The sequence below is a fragment of the Sinocyclocheilus rhinocerous genome, unplaced genomic scaffold (assembly GCF_001515625.1).
Source record: "Sinocyclocheilus rhinocerous isolate Xijiao unplaced genomic scaffold, SAMN03320098_v1.1 scaffold1311, whole genome shotgun sequence".
In the NCBI taxonomy this organism is placed as follows: Eukaryota; Metazoa; Chordata; class Actinopteri; order Cypriniformes; family Cyprinidae; genus Sinocyclocheilus; species Sinocyclocheilus rhinocerous.
The window spans coordinates 557844-574442 of NW_015637852.1; the positions used below are offsets into that span (position 1 = coordinate 557844).

The 16599-nt window shown below is 35.9% G+C and overlaps 1 protein-coding gene across 5 annotated transcripts in view; it reads left to right on the forward strand.

The window, feature by feature from the left end:
- Positions 1-16599, forward strand: part of mtss1la (MTSS I-BAR domain containing 2a) — a 27284-nt gene that overhangs the window by 8658 nt on the left and 2027 nt on the right. The window contains exons 4-15 of one of the 5 annotated variants that reach the window (XM_016564391.1): positions 9455-9539; positions 10782-10873; positions 10965-11039; positions 11629-11637; positions 12562-12719; positions 12946-13053; positions 13138-13235; positions 13410-13542; positions 13639-13713; positions 14190-14339; positions 14604-14762; positions 15504-15672. In XM_016564391.1, coding sequence (XP_016419877.1) covers positions 9455-9539; positions 10782-10873; positions 10965-11039; positions 11629-11637; positions 12562-12719; positions 12946-13053; positions 13138-13235; positions 13410-13542; positions 13639-13713; positions 14190-14339; positions 14604-14762; positions 15504-15672 — 1311 coding nt within the window. Of the gene's footprint in view, positions 1-9454; positions 9540-10781; positions 10874-10964; positions 11040-11628; positions 11638-12561; positions 12720-12945; positions 13054-13137; positions 13236-13409; positions 13543-13638; positions 13714-14189; positions 14340-14600; positions 14763-15503; positions 15673-16599 lie in introns of all 5 variants that reach the window. The other 4 variants (XM_016564390.1, XM_016564394.1, XM_016564392.1 and 1 more) reach the window with 4 other exon arrangements.

Here is a 16599-nt window from a genome sequence, read left to right on the forward strand (position 1 = left end):
ACCAAACTCTCTTTGTGATTTTAAAACGTAAGACAGTACCCAGATTTGAAGACTACAGTAAGATTTAACTTCTACTGTTAATAAGATTTTGGTAGGCTACTATTAGATGGATAGCCTAAATGTCCTAATTCAGATGGGCTACCTGTTTTTTATTTTTATTTTTATGGTATATCAAAAAGTGTTTATTTTTTAAATGTGATTGTTGGTACATTTTACCAGTTTTTACCATACTTTCAAAACAAAAATTAAAATAGGAAAAATATGCAATATGAAAATAATTGAAGACAAAATGTGTTTTACTGAGAAAAAACAAGATTTGGTTTTTAAAAAGCCTTTTTCCAAAAGGTACATCTGGAAAAAGGGGGGTCGTCTTATAATCAGGGTCGTTTTATATTCGGGCCAATACGGTATATGAAAAAGTATCTCAGATATTTAATTGTAATTGTAAAAGTAATGCATTACTTTACTAGTTACTTGGGGAAAGTAATCTGATTACGTACCTCATGTTACTTGTAATGCATTACCCCCAACACTAATATCAGCACACTTGTAGTGATAAGAAATGTAGAGACAGACACAATATGGAGTAGTTTCTATAGAAACAGACTATATCACATTTCGTTTTGTATCAGTCTAGTAAAGGCTAATGCAAAGTCTTTACCCGAAACACAGCTACCTATCCACCTTCACCCTTCTGCCCGGTTCAGAATTATTACCAGATGCCAGTGAACCAGATCGATTCCATTTGTCCTGCGGGAGCGCTTTGTTCTGCTCGGACTCCAAACATACAGCACTGCCATAAATTAGTTCAGTGAACTGACAATACTTTTAGTGGATGGCTGTCACTGGAGCATTTTCACCTCTGACCCTGTCTGGCTGTTGTTTATGACTTTGCGTCGATATAAAAATTACAAGTAGTTACAATATACACCGAAATTTGGGTAATGTCCTAATTTTAAGAACAGAATTCATTACCAGATTCTTGCTTTTATATTTATTTTTTGTGATGCCCTTGTTTTTTGGTTTCCAGTAGCGCCACACTGAAATTATATCTACTCTACACCAATGAGAGGGCAGCATATAATCCCTGGTATTAAGTGTCAGCAACAGTAGGCATGCGTTCTCTTTGAATTAGGGACAGACTGGGGGCACTGGCACAGCTGGAGATCTCACTAAAACACTTACATCAGACGGATTCTCGTCTCACCGGCTTCCAGTGACACACTTTCTTCCCCCCATCACCACAGTCAGCAGGCCCGTAATCGCACACAGTCCGGACAGTCACACAGCCTTTCAGTGGCCTGAACGTTTAAAGTATTTGAATATAAGTGAATCGCTATCACTTTACAATAAGATTTACTTTATTTATGCAGGTGTCCTGAACAAACAATCAACAACAATTGGTTTATGTTAATAAAAAATATACATTTCTATAATATAATAGAAAAGAATAGAATAGAATAGAATATTGTAATATAATATAATATAATAATTACAGCATTTTATTATCTAGATTAATGCTAATTTATTATATTATATTATATTAATGTTATAATATAATAATAATAATATATTACATTAGAATATATAATTATAAATAAACATACTATTGTTCATTATTATTTCACATTTATTCATAATATATGTTAATTTATACACCTTTAAATGACAGTATATGTATCACTATATGTAGAAATGACCATTAATTAAGATTAATCAATGCTTTGATTGAACATTATGAACATTAACCAGTTCATGATTCATCTTGATGATTGCCTGGATGTCACCGTTTTGATCACTATTAAGGTTTCATCAAGTTTCATCTCAGACAGTGGAGAAAAAAACTTTTTTTTTAGTGTCAGTTAGTAAGTTAAGTGTTAGTAGGCTTGAGAATATCAATACAGGGAATGTCAGTATGAAAGAAAATTACATAGTGTCTCTCTCTCTCTCTCTCTCTCTCTCTCTCTCGCTCTTCTTATACCTTTCCCTTCTATTACGACTCCCTGCCTTTTATAGCAAAGGAGTCCAGCACTCTGGCTTTTTTGTGATCTTTATAGTCATGGCGTCATGGTCAGCGTTTTTTTATAGAGCAGATGTGGGCAGTCTATTAGTGCACGTGTTAGACAGGCGTGGAAGTGTTTGATGTCTGTGTTTGACTTGCATTTGGACGTCTGGCCTCTAAAAAGAACAGAATTTGCTTACATTCACTTCCAGTGATGAATGCTAGAGGAGGGGTGTTTACTGGAACACAAGTCAAATGTAATGATACATGCTTTGTTCATCTAGATCTTTATTAACACATCTAAGTCAATGTGTTTATATGATGTCAGCCCTTGCACTATGCATTGCACCACCCCATAGTGATTTAGTTGTGTAAGTGTATAGTTAGTCCCGCGGGTAATTTCTTATGTTGTGAGAGATGCGCCATGGGAGATGGTCACAAACCTCTCTGTCATGGGATCGGGGTGAGGTGTGTTTTAATGATGGCTCTTGGGTCTGTATTTTTCCATCCACGCTGATGACAGGCTCTTCTCAGCGTATGTATACTGTATGAGTACTTATGTCTATACATGGAAGGAGCTTGGAAGCGATTTCGCCCCGGCTTGCAGTGGCGAGGCAGAGATGTGTAATCCTCTTTACCTTGTTCTGACACACAGATTGAGTTTGTGCATGTTAGTGCGAGTGTGTGTCAGTGGGACGCAGTGGGCTGCTAATCTTCCCTGCAGCTCTGGACTGGCAGATGGCATGTATCCGTGCCAGCCATCTGGAGTGTGGGGCATGGGCAAGAATTTGCCTTACTTGGCACTGGAGATTATACCGCCAAATTCACTCTTGCTACATTTCACCCATTTCTGTTAACTTAGCTTTTTATCAGGTCTGTGGGTCACCAAACAACTCCCAGTCCCAACTGATTTATTAAGCACTTAGGAAGGTTATATGTGGCCATTACCTTTGCTTAAATTAGACTTGCTGCATTTATGTTGTATACTGGTGTAGATTTATTCTATGACTATATACAGTATATAGTATATAATAAAATAATGCTGCGTACATATTAACGGTAAGCATAAAGATGGATTCTGAACCTCAGGTTTGCATAATTCAGTAACAAAACGTACTGTGGATTTTAGACATGGTTGCATGAAACTGACATGTTTTTGAATATGTACCATGGCAACATCAGGTTTTTTGGATTTTTATCAATGGTTTACCATGGATTTTTGTTTTTGGACATGTAACGTGCCAGTACCATGGTTTTGCAACATGGTGTCATGGTATTTGGTTATCTGAGACTGTAATACCATGTTTTTATTGAAATGATGATTCTATAATATACCATGACAATGTTATTTTCTGACAATATTATTTACCCATGATGGTATTATTTTTCATTACTGTGAAAAGGGGAAAGTGTAAAGTTATACAAAAAGAAGAACCAACAGTTGTGAAAGTCATCTTTTGTCCTTCATTATTTATCGTTAGTTAAAGCAAGCACTCATAATTATTTATAATTATTTAAAGATTTTAATTATTTATATTTATTTAAATAATTTGATTATTAAGCAGTTACATTTATTTATTAATTATTTAATGTGTTTTTACATATTGTGCCAGTATGGTTTTATTAACATCGTGCTGTGGTACAACAACCATGGTTTTTGGATGTCTGAAATGGTAAAGTGACGTGACATGTGGCCAAGTATGGTGACCCATACTAGGAATTAGTGCTCTGCAAAGTGCACACACACATCAGTGAACACACACACACACCGTGAACACACACCCGGAGCAGTGGGCAGCCATTTTTTGCTGCGGCGCCCGGGGAGCAGTTGGGGGTTCAGTGCCTTGCTCAAGGGCACCTCAGTCGTGGTATTGAAGGTGGGAGAGAGCGCTGTACATTCACTCCCCCCATCCCTGCCGGTACAAGACTCAAAACCGCAACCTTTGGGTTACGAGTCCGACTCTCTAACCATTAGGCCACGACTTCCCCGTAATACTATGATTTTATTAACATGTATCATGGTCTATAAAAAAGGTATTGGTAATGATCCAATATACCGTTAATGATGGTATTATTTTTCAATCCTGCTATGAGGGGAAGCTTTAAAGGGATAGTTCACCCAAAAATGACAATTTTGTATTTCCTCTTCCTCATGTCATTTCAAACCTGTAGTTTCTTTCTTATGTTGAGCATAAAAGAAGATATTTTGAAGAACTGACTTCCATAGTATTTCTTTCCCTACTCTGGAAGTCAATGGGGACCAACAACTGTTTGGTTCTTCAAAATTCTTCAGAATATCGTCTTTTGTGTTCAACATATTAAAAAAAACGTAGACAGGTTTGGAACAACATGAGGATGAGTAAATGATTACAAAATTTTGGGTGAACTATTCCTTTAAATGTAGACAGAATGAAGAACCAACAGCTGTTAAGCTAACTTCTGTCTTTCATTATTTGTCTTTAGTAAAAGCAAGCACACATTTTATATCCTTGAGTGCCTCTTATAACAGTCTTTACCACAAATATGATTCACAATAGAGAGGAAACCTGGCGTTCATTTAGAATCTTCCAGAATCAACACGTTTAGTGTGGAATCAGTTACGTTCAGCTGTTGAAGCCAAGCGCAGACGCTTGAAAACAATATAAAGTATTAAAAGAACAGAACACTATGTTCTACATCCTAATGGAAAGAGAATTGACACTGAAAAAAGGAAAAATATCAAATACATAAAAAATCATTTTCCACAAAATTATTAAACAGTTTTCAACATTGATAATTATAAGGAATGTTTCTTGAGCACCAAATCAGCATATTAGAATGATTGCTGATGCTCATTACCATTAGGTTCAAAATCAAATTGTGTTCCAGTACCCTCAGAAGTACCTCAGGAACACATACCTCTGGCTGGGAATCAAAAGATGATGACGAACAGCAGACAGGGAAAAGTGATAATGTTATCTTGAACTCACGCCTGACTGAACTACTGTCACCCTTAATAGAGAGACAGATGGACAGAGAGACAGACAGAGAAGAGGGGTCAATTTATGTCTGTTTTAGTCAAATGTGTGAGTGTGTTTTTGCTGAAGCTATAATGTGAAGCACGTCTGGTGAGGAGTACTGCAGAGTATTTTTAGCAGCAGTGCTCTAACCCCCAGACAGGAAGTCTTAGAGGCTGTAAACACACATGCACACACTCACACTAAGCCATACACACATGGGCATCCTTAATGTCCCCTCCTCATGCCAGAGAGAGTCCTGGGGAGTCTGGAGTAATTGAGAACAGATAGAGTGAAGGCAGGCGGCCAAACTCAGCTTTGCTGTCACTGGTCTTCCTGTCTCTGTCTCTGTCTGTTGTTTCATGTAACTCGTGCTAGACTGAACGTGTGAGAGCATCTTTGACATTGAGTCCTTCTGTTTATTAGTCTGCTGGTTTATTAGATCTTTATGTAACCCTCAGAAATGTTCTTCATGCAGGCTTTCTTCAGCAAAAACGTGATTTGTAGCTAAAAACGTGAGAAGAGGGAAAGAGCAGTGGATGTTTTTGTTTTTACTCGTGTGCATTTATGTTTGAGGTGTTTACATGAAGAATTGAGTATCTCAGCACTTCATGTTTTCTTCGATCCCACACTATAGTGGCCCCAAAGAGATATTTATTAAATGTAAAGTGAATCCTCATTTGTAACCCACTGTACTTTTCTAATGTGGTGCATTTCCAAGTGAAACTAGATATTCCGAGGGCAAGACTTAATTTTATCCATTAAGACTTGATTGGAGAGTCAGAATGGAGCTGGACCAAATGTGAGTTTGCTAAAACACTGAAAAAGAACAAACTTTATTTTATTCAAAGTGTATTTTTATATTGGTCTAATAGAAAATCCTGGTTTCTGGTTTAAACCTGTTCTGGTTGTCTAAAAGCAAATAACACTCCCAACAGAAAATTTTGTTTAAATAGTATTTTCTAGTTGTAGATGATGTGTAGAATACTTATGGGCTAGCTTTACTGACTGCAGAAATTATTGTGGGTTTTATTAATTATTGGGGATTCTTTAGTACTAGCAGAAAATATGATAAATATTTTAAATTAAAAAGACATCAGAATAAACATTAATGACTTTCACACTTTACGTAAGTAAACTAAATTAATTAAACACTAAACAGACTAACAAATGTTTTAGTGTCATTTTAAGTAAAAAATCTACTTATTATTACATATTATAGCTAATAATTTTTATGGTGATGTTAAGTTAAAAAAATGACAAATAATAAATGATGATGACAAATCTGTTTATTTTTGTATGCATGTTTTTGTCTTTGGGAAAATAAATATTTTCAATTTATATTAAATCAAAATGTAAGGTTTCAACCAAACCATAAATATAATTTGAGAAAAACAAATAAAATTGTCTGTAACAAATTACAGTTTTTTTTAAGTTGGTCCAAAGTATCATTTATTCAGAGTAAATAGCTCAAATTATAGCACTGCTCAAGTGACATTAGTGGAAAATAAAAGTCTTTTCAGAGAAAAATCTAACTGTTCCAGTGCCAGCCATTCACAGGCTCTGTTAAGAGTGTCTGCCAACTACTTCTGCACCTTCACACATATCCATTCAGAAAGCGAAAGGGCACATCTGAGAGTCAGAAACCCATGGAAGCTGCTTCTCTGTTCAGATGGATGTGAAGGCTGTTCCTTTATCAGATGTTTTGACTGAAATAATGTTAAGGTCACGTTTAGTTTCTTTGTCAAGGTGGCTAGAACCAAATATTTTTCTCATCTCCCACCACTTTTAATCACAAAACGACAGTAATGCAGTGAGCTTTTATTTTTAAAGTGAACATGGATTCAAATTTGACTCTGTTCCCTTTCATAATGCACATTCTTGGTGTTATTGTGAACAATTAACATTATAGTTATGCTATACTCTTAAAAATGCTGGGTTGTTTCCAGCTTTGGGTCAAATATGGACTAACCCAACTTTTGGGTTAAAAATTTAATTAAAAAATTTGACCCAACGGATGGGTTAGTCCACATTTGACCCATAGTTGGGTTGAAACAACCCTGCATTTTTTTAGAGTGTATAAGTTGCTCAACGCTCAATTTTCATTCTCAACTGAGGTCACCAAGATCAGGTTCAAAGTGAAAATTTTGTTGTCATTTACTTCCATTGTATGGATGAAAATCTCTTCTTTTTATAGATTTTATAGATAGATTTATAGAAAGAAAGTCATACAGGTTTGGAACAACATGACAAAATTATCATCTTTGGGTGAACTATCCCTTTAAACAGTAGTTATTCACATGAGCAGTTCCTCAAGGGTTCACAGATCTGCTAAATAGCTTCCCAGTCGTGGGCAGGTGTTGGAGGCAGTGAGAGTTTGGCTGAATGGAGCATCTGAAGCCTCTGCGTTACGTGATGTGAAGGAAGGCTGTGGGAGTCGCGAGTGTCCGGTCAGGGTGGGAGGCCAGGGGACTCCTGGATACAGGAAGTCTGTGAATGCTTTCAGGATGGAGCTGTCAGCTGATCCCTCAAGGGAAGGGAAGAGGATGCTTGCAGGTGCGTGAGTGTGTTTGTGTAGCATATCATCTCGACTGTAGCAATGACGTCGAGAAGGTCTGTTTTTGAGATAATAAAGCCTTCGCTTTTGAGCGAAAGTGCAGCTGTGAACTTTGCACTGAGCCATGCAAATTGATGTGTGTTTGTGTGTGCATAGATCAACTCAGGAACAGCTCTGTTATGTCTCAACACCAGTAGCGTTGAACTTGATTTGCCTTGCCAAAGACCTTTGAGAATGGGATGTGAGACGTGCGTGCTTTTGGACAAGCATGCTGTGTACTGACAGTGGGCCTTTCTCTCAGACAGACACTATGGGATGGACCTGTGGGTCTGAGCCAAATGGTACACAGGGAATTTTCTTTCTTTGTTTTTTTTTTTGCAATATCATTTCCTGACTACAGCCCTTTAGACCGAGGATTCAGATGACTGATCTTTAACCTTCCTTTCCTCTTAACTGTCACCTGGTTTGGCCACCATTCAATCTGTCTAAAAACTATTTTTGTATCTCAGTGATACTAAAATAACACTGGTGTGAAGAACTCAAAAATCTTCAAATCTTTGTACTTTACTCATATTTGAAGTCTCAAAAGAACTGACATGCCTCTTTGCAATGAACTCTCATGTAAGAGGCTGCTTGTTTGGAAGGTTTTCAGGTCTGGTGTGTGTGTGTGTGTGTGTGTTTGTGTGGTTATAGGAGGGCAGGTTATTGCCGGCCTCTCCCATTCTCTCCTGTAATAATGGTGTTTAGGAAACATGACCTCTTAACTGTCACCTGGTTTGGTCACCATTCAATCTGTCAGTGTCCCACCCAATGGGACAAACTGTGAAAACATCTTGTCATTTGGGCACTGGTGCTTTTTATAGTGCTGATTTGATTGAAGAAAATGCATAAATAAATATGTCATATATCAAATAGAATTTCGTTTGAAGCAGGGTTATTATCATTATTATCATTATCATAACTACAACTAAAACTAAAACCAATATTATATATATATATATATATATATATATATACTGTATATTATTTGAAATAAACATTTAGCCTACTGAAATAAAATATTTAAAAAACAACTTTATTTTATTTCAGCTAGTTGCCAGGGAATATTTCAAATTTTTATTTAAAGCTGAAGTACTACAATAATCAATTACTAAATACTAAAACTAAATAAACTAAAAACATTTAAAAACTTATTTTTTTAAAGAAATTTAAAATACAACAAAATTACTAAAAATGTAACTGAAATTAAAATGAAAACAAAATATTAAAAATAACATCTAATTCAAAATATTAACAAAATCTTTAATAGTGATACTAAAATAACACTGGTTTGAAGAACTTAAAAATCTTCAAATCTTTGTACTTTACTCATATTTGAAGTCTCAAAAGAACTGACGTGCCTCTTTGCAATGAACTCTCATGTAGGAGGCTGTTTGTTTTGAAGGTTTTCAGTAGCCGTGTGTGTATGTGTGTTGTTGTGTGTATTTGTGTGGTTTATAGGAGGGCAGGTTATTGCCGGCCTCTCCCATTCTCTCCTGTAATAATGGTGTTTAGGAAACATGAGCAGACAGGAAAGGCAGATATAGAGTGGAAGAGTGGAGGGATATCCCTTGTTTAGGAAGTATTCTATTTGTGGTCTTTCAAGTTCTGTCTCTTGTGAATATGGTGCAATTATTTTGCATTTTCACTGAGTAAGCAGCACATACTTTTTCCTTTAATGGGCCCGCCTTTGTGTTTCTGATTAGTTTGCCCCCTTGTTGCCATTTTTATATGTGCGATTAAAATCTATATGAGGACAAATTTGTCTGAAGTGTTTTTGAAAATATTGACTATCCACACTCAAAATGTTCTTATTTCATATTTATTTCTTTATTTAACATGCATTTGTCTTGTTGTCAGGTGCCACCAGAGATATCGGCTCCGCTTTGACACGGATGTGCATGCGACACCGCAGCATCGAGGCCAAACTACGCCACTTCACCAAGTGAGTGATCGACCCATCCATGGCGTGATTACTTTCATGCTTTGCTCCCCGCCAGTCAGACGGCACAGACAGGATTTTATGTCTGTGCCAGGCATTGATTTTCCACTGTGGAGATAAGCAAACATTCATGGATCAATCAGCCTGCTCTAAGGCTTTAATGTGTTGTCTTCAGAGAGACCAAATTAGCTCACCGCTCACAGATTTCAAACGCTGACCTTAAAGAAATAGTTTACCCAAAAATGAAAATTTTCTCATCTCATTCTCACCCTCATTTCATTCGAAACTACTCATATTCTTTATTCTGTGGAACACAAAAGGAGAAAATCTTCACACTGCTCCTTTCCATATTTTGTATTCATACAGGAACCATATAGTTGTGTTTCATTTTTATTTTTGTGGTGCATAATGTATATGTATGTATACACCACTGGTCAAATTTTTGAGAAATTGACATTTTTTATGTTTTTGAAAGAAGTCTCTTATGCTCATCACGGCTGCATTTATTTAATAATGAAATACACTAAAAATGGTAATGTTGCGAAATATTATTACAATTAGAACTGTTTTCTGTTTTAGTATATTTTAAAATGTGATTGTTTCTATGATGGCAAATCTGAATTTCAGCTGCCATTACTCTAGTCTTCAGTGTTATTCATCACTCTAAAATGCAGATTTGAGTCTCAAGATAAACTTTTTATTACCAATGTTGAAAACAGTTTTTGCTTGATACACTACCATTCAAATGCTGGGTTGAGTTATTTCTATTTCAAATAAATGCTGTTCTTTTGAACTTTCAATTCTTCAAAGAATCCTGAAAAAATGTTTCACGGTTTCTGCAAAAATATTAAGCCGTAAAAACTATTTTCAGCACTGAAAATAAATAAAAAACATTATTAATAGTTTAGCACCAAATTATGCTTTGCCATAACAGAAATAAATTACATTTTAAACTATTAAACCGTCTTTCTAAATTGTAATATTATTTCACAATATTACAGTTTTTTGCTGTATTTTTGATCAAATAAATGCAGCCTTGAGCATAAGAGATTTTTTTCCCAAAAACATTAAAAAAGTGTAATTATTCCAAAATGTGACCAGTAGTACAATCATAATTCATATATATTTCCAATATAAACAGAGTTTTTTTGTTCTTCTTTAAATGATACTGTGATATTGGATGGCCATTTTAAATACTGGATTTTTTCTATTGTTTCATTTTTGCCATTTTTAATTTATACTCAGTGCTCTAATGGAAAAAATGATCGCCCCACTCCAAGACAAGATAGAAGAGTGGAAGAAAACAGCTGCCCTGCTTGATAAAGACCATGCCAAAGGTGAGACTGACTCAGTTGTCGATATGCAATCCTGTTCTTACTCACTGCACTACTAACGTCTGTGAATTTACACCTTCCTTCTGTTCACCAGAGTACAAGCGCTCTAGGCAGGAGATCAAGAAGAAATCATCTGACACAATAAAGCTGCAGAAGAAAGCCAGAAAAGGTTGGTCTTTTTATTCTCTCTGTCAGCACAATGATTTCCCCTCTCGCTGACACTCTCTCTGTGCATTATTTTCAGAGTATTACTGCATTTGGTATGTTAAATTATTCGTGAAATGTGTTGTGTCGTGCTGGGATCTTTTCTAACTCAACCCCTTCTCTTGCATGCTTACTTTTTCCGATGCCAAGATTAATTAGGTTAAAGAGTTGGGTTAAAAGGTCACGGTAACCCTATTAAATCAGATGATGGTGATCAGTAAGGTGTACCACCATCTAGTGGAGGATTGATTTTAAAGGGATAGTTCACCCAAAAATTAATATTCTGTCATTATTTACTCATTCTCATGTTGTTTCAAGCCTGTATGACTTCCTTTTTTCTGTGGAACATAAAAGAAGGTATTTTGAAGAATGTTCAGGGGGAAAATGTATAATTACATTAGTGCAATGTATCATAAATGTTGTGAGGCAACAGACTCGCTTGCGATTTCATTCCTTTGCATTCCCTCACACCTTTGCAATTTCTTCATGGCAATGCTATTTTTCTCTCTGTCTTTCATACTGTGATTGGCTTGGCTTCTGCTTATAAACCGTAGAACTACCAGGTATGTATTCAGGCAGTTCCATCATAGATCATCACATTTAGCATGACTAACATTGATTTCATTTCATCATGTGTTTTAATGAGAATGTTTTAGTGTCCTCTTCAAACACAAAATTCCATTGTTCGCAAAGCGTGCTCATCTCATTGTCATTCTTTCCATCAGACATAATAAGCATCTGTGTTGTGAAATCACAGCGCACAATCATGCAATATTTGCAGTGTGTTTAGATTCATAGCATCAACTCTGTGTCATTTATTATTTTTATTATATGGTCATGAAGGTTTCCTTGCATGAAGCCTGACAATGCCTGGTTGCTGTGTTGACATTATCCACCCTAATCTGTCTTTGGTTGTGCTGACCCATGGGACATTTGTGTTCACATCTACATCAAACATTTCATGTGTTAAAAATGCTAAAATATGCATTTTCAGTGCATCTCAGCATACACTACTGTTCAAAAAATTGGGGTCTGTAACATTTATTAATGTTTTTGAAAGAATTAACTGATACTCACCAAGGCATTATTTGATCAAAAATACAGTAAAAACAGCAAAACTGCTATTTTAAAAACTGTTTCCCTTATTAATATATTTTAAAATGTCATTTATTCCTGTGATGGTAAAGCTGAATTTTCAGCAGTCATTACTCCAGTCTTCAGTGTCACATGATCCTTCAGAAATCATTCCAACATGATGATTTGATGAAACATTATTATCAATGCTGAAAACAGTTATGCTGTTTAATGTTTTATTGATTTTTATGATGAATAGAAAGTTCAAAAGAACAGCCATTTAAAGTATCCTTGCTGAATAAAATCTTACTCACCCCAAATTTTGAAGAGTAGTGTAATTTTCCTTTCATGGATTGTTCATCCACACACTGCTTTATTGCCTCTCACGGTATCTCTCTTTCTCTTCGTCTCAGGTCGAGGAGGACTGAAGCCACAGCTGGACAGTGCCATGCAGGATGTGAGTGACATGTACCTTCTGATGGAGGAGACTGAGAAGCAGGCTGTGCGCCGAGCCCTCCTGGAGGAAAGGGGGCGCTACTGCACCTTCATCAGCTTCCTGCAGCCTGTAGTGGTGAGAATGAACGGCTCTGGGTCTGAAGTTACTTCTAGATAATATATAATAAAAATGTATTTACTTGTAAAAGTTATTGAATTAAAATATCCATTTTATGTATTTATGGAAAGAAAAAAAACATCAAGTGACAACATGCCCCGCTCTCCCTTGTGTATGTATTTGAATGAAAGAGAGGAGTGCTTGCTGCTATTTACAATAAAGTGACATTAACCTCTTTCCTCAGATCGGTGAAGTTGCCATGCTGGGAGAGGCCACTCACCTCCAGGCCATTATTGATGACCTCACTGTGTTGACAACTGACCCACATAAACTCCCAGAGGCCAGTGAACAGGTGCTTAAACACATATATGAAAATCATTTAACATACATACTCAAATATCAATAATAAAAATATGTTATTTTTGATTTCCGCTAGGTGATTTTGGATCTTAAGGGGTCTGACTATAACTGGTCCTACCAGACTCCACCTTCTTCTCCCAGTAGTGTTGGATCTAGGAAGAGCAGCCTTTGCAGGTGCTTGTCTCGTCATTTTCTAGCACAATTAATATTTTGCGTCAGTTACTATTTTATAATGATTTTGTTAAGCCATATGTAGTCTCAACAATTCTCGGTTGCATTTGGATATTCTTATTTGGTTATTTGCTAGTTTTGAGAGTAACACTAATAATTTCCTTGCGCTCCTCTCAGTTTGGTGCATCTGCCACCAGGTGGCGCCCATCGCCTGAGCAGCGTCTCCTCTCATGATTCTGGATTTGTCTCTCAAGATGCCAATGTACACTCCAAACCTCCCTCCCCCATGCCGTCTGACATCACTAGCCAGGTCTTTACTGGTTGTTTTGTTTTTTTGTCTGTTTCGTTTAATGCTCATTTCCACATCCATTTCACTGACCTATTTTTAACTATCTTTGGTAAACAGAAGTCATCCAGTTCTGCATCCTCAGAGGCTTCAGAAACCTGTCAGTCAGTCAGTGAGTGCGGCTCTCCCACAATAGTAAGTATTAATTTCAGTCAGGAAATGTCATTAATAAATTATTTGATTAATTAGTCTCTTCGCCCACAACATCTTAAAGGGGTTCTATTATGCTCTTTTACAAAGTCTTGATTTAGTTTGGGGGTGTGCTAGAACAGGCTCTCATACTAGGTTGTTCGAAAAACACATTATTTTTCACATATTTTACATTATTACAACACCTCTCTCCCCAGTCTGGCATGAACGGCTCGAATAGTTCCTGTATCAAATGAAGGCCCGCCTTCTGAAATACGAAATGTGCTGTGATTGGTTAGCTGGGACAGTGTGTGTTGTGATTGGCACCACTCGGCGCCTGGTCGGGAAATGTAATGCATAAAAGGGTTAATTTAATTGATTTTTGTATATTATTACACTGTTATTTGGTGTGGGGTATTCACTGAAGCTTGTGTGATGTTTTCTGTATTTGATTGGGCCATCCTGTCATTCCGTTTCCACAGTTCGGCTCATCCTTTGCTACCTTTCGCCCTGCTCACTGTTTTAATGACTCCATCAGGCCTCACTCTTACATACTTCCTGCGTCCCCTTCCTATAACCAATCCCCAGGATCAAACTCCCCTTCACCCACATCAAAGATTCCTTACTGGAAGGTTTGTTTTTCATTTTGACCATTCGGTCAGCCTTTATTTGCTTTATCATCTTCAGTTATAAAACATTATTAGTTTTAATTTGTTTGTTTTTATCTCATCCCATTTCATTTCTTTATCATCCGCTTTTCACTGTTAACCAACATCCTCAAGTTTGCGGGTTTTTTTTTTTTTTAAATAAACATCTACTAAATAAGCAGGTCCTGTCCTATTCTGGCTATATTTCCATGACCTTAAAAAAAAAAAAACAATTTCCTCTTGCAGCAGGACTGGTCAAAGGCAGGTCACTATGAGCAGACGGCTGTAAGCGGGCAGCGCAGGACTGAGGCTGCAGAGCCCTCTAGTGGAGTGGGAGGAAATGGAATAATTCACCCCGAGGATCCTTATAGGCTAGCAAGAATGAATTCTAAAGACCTCACTGCAAAGGTATTGAGAATTAATTTTTTTAATATAAACTATAAAATTTTAATAATTTTATTATTTGATTTGATTTTAATAATTATAATTATATATACTACCAGTCAAAGGTTTCGAATAATTCAGATTTGATTTTTTAATGTTTTTAAAACCAGGACTACATTCATTTGATTAAAAATACAAGAAAAACAGTAATATTGTAAAATATGATTACAATTTAAAATAACTCTTTTCAATTTAAATATAATTTATTCCTGTGATGACAAAGCAGAATTTTCAGCATCATTACTCTAGTCTTCAGTGTCACATGATCCTTCAGAAATCATTCTAATATGCTGATTTGGTGCTTAGTTATGATCAATTATTAAAAATACTTTTTAAAAAATGCTTATTTTACTTATTAGAAATATTGGAAATATTGTTAAAATATTAAGCAATTGTTTTCAATATTGTTAATAATAAGAAATGTTTCTTGAGCAGCAAATCAGCAGAATAATTTCTGACACAGAAGACTGGAGTAATGATGCTGAAGAATTTGTATTACCATCACAGGAATAAATTACATCTTAAAATGTATTTTTTTAAAAACAGTTAACTTAAATTGTACTCAAATTTTAAAGTATTACTGTTTTATTTTGCTGGGCATAAGATAATTTTTTTTTAAAACATTAAAAAAAAACACTTAATTAAACCAGATTTTTGACTGGTAGTGTACATACATATCTATTATTTTCTCTCTTTTTGTCTTAGCATGGTAAGCCGATGTCATCCGCTGCTAGTGAGCTGGCTATGGTTCTGACTCGTGGGCTTAGTATAGAACAGCAGCAGAAGAGCAGCTGTGACTCTCTGCAGTACTCCAGTGGATACAGCACACAGAACACGACACCATCATGTTCAGAGGACACTATCCCTTCACAGGGTAATATACACACACAAACATAAACACATTACGTACAGCATTTACAACACTTGTCCATTTCATTCAGAGAAAAATACATATTTACACACGCAAAGATTGCCAACAGGCTCTTTTTCAAAAACTAGCTGAAACTAAACAACAAAAGTGACTGGATTGCTATACAAACTCCATACAGCTTACAAATAATACCCCTCACTGGATTCGAATGGTGGACTCAACACGAAATGAGACTCTAATAAACATAAAATGCATAACACGCAAAAAATGTAATCATTAAAAATAAAATAAACAATTTAAATACAGTATATTTAACAATTTGCATGAATGAACTAATAAGTACACTACCTTTTTAAAGTTTGGGATCAGTAAGAATATTTATTATTATTATTTAAAAGAAATTCATACTTTTATTCAGCAAGGATGCATTAAATGGATCAAAAGTAACAGCAAAGAAATGTATAATGCTACAAAAGATTTCTATAATATTATAAATGCTGTTATTTTTAGCTTAAGATTATTAGAATATTAGAATGATTTCTGTGATACTGAAGACTGGAGTAATGGCTGCTCAATATTCAGCTTTGCCAACATAGGAATAAATTACATTTTTAAATATATTCAAATAGAAAACAGTTATTTTAAAGCTGCAGTCCGTTTTTGGTTAAAAATGATCCGAAATCAATATTTGAGCAAGTACCCAGCCAGTGTTCAAAACTATCGCCTTACTTTAGCCCGTTTCACAACAGTTAGCTTATAATAATGTTTTCTAATTTGAGTGGTACGGGTAGGTTTTCGCGGGAAATTAGAGCATGGCACTGCGTCATTAGGTCACGTCTGTAAACATAAAAAAGTTGTCCCGGCTACTAGGCTTTCTCATGTGAGGATCCTGCAGGTGGACGATCGTTTATAGCCTTTTCTCACAGCAGC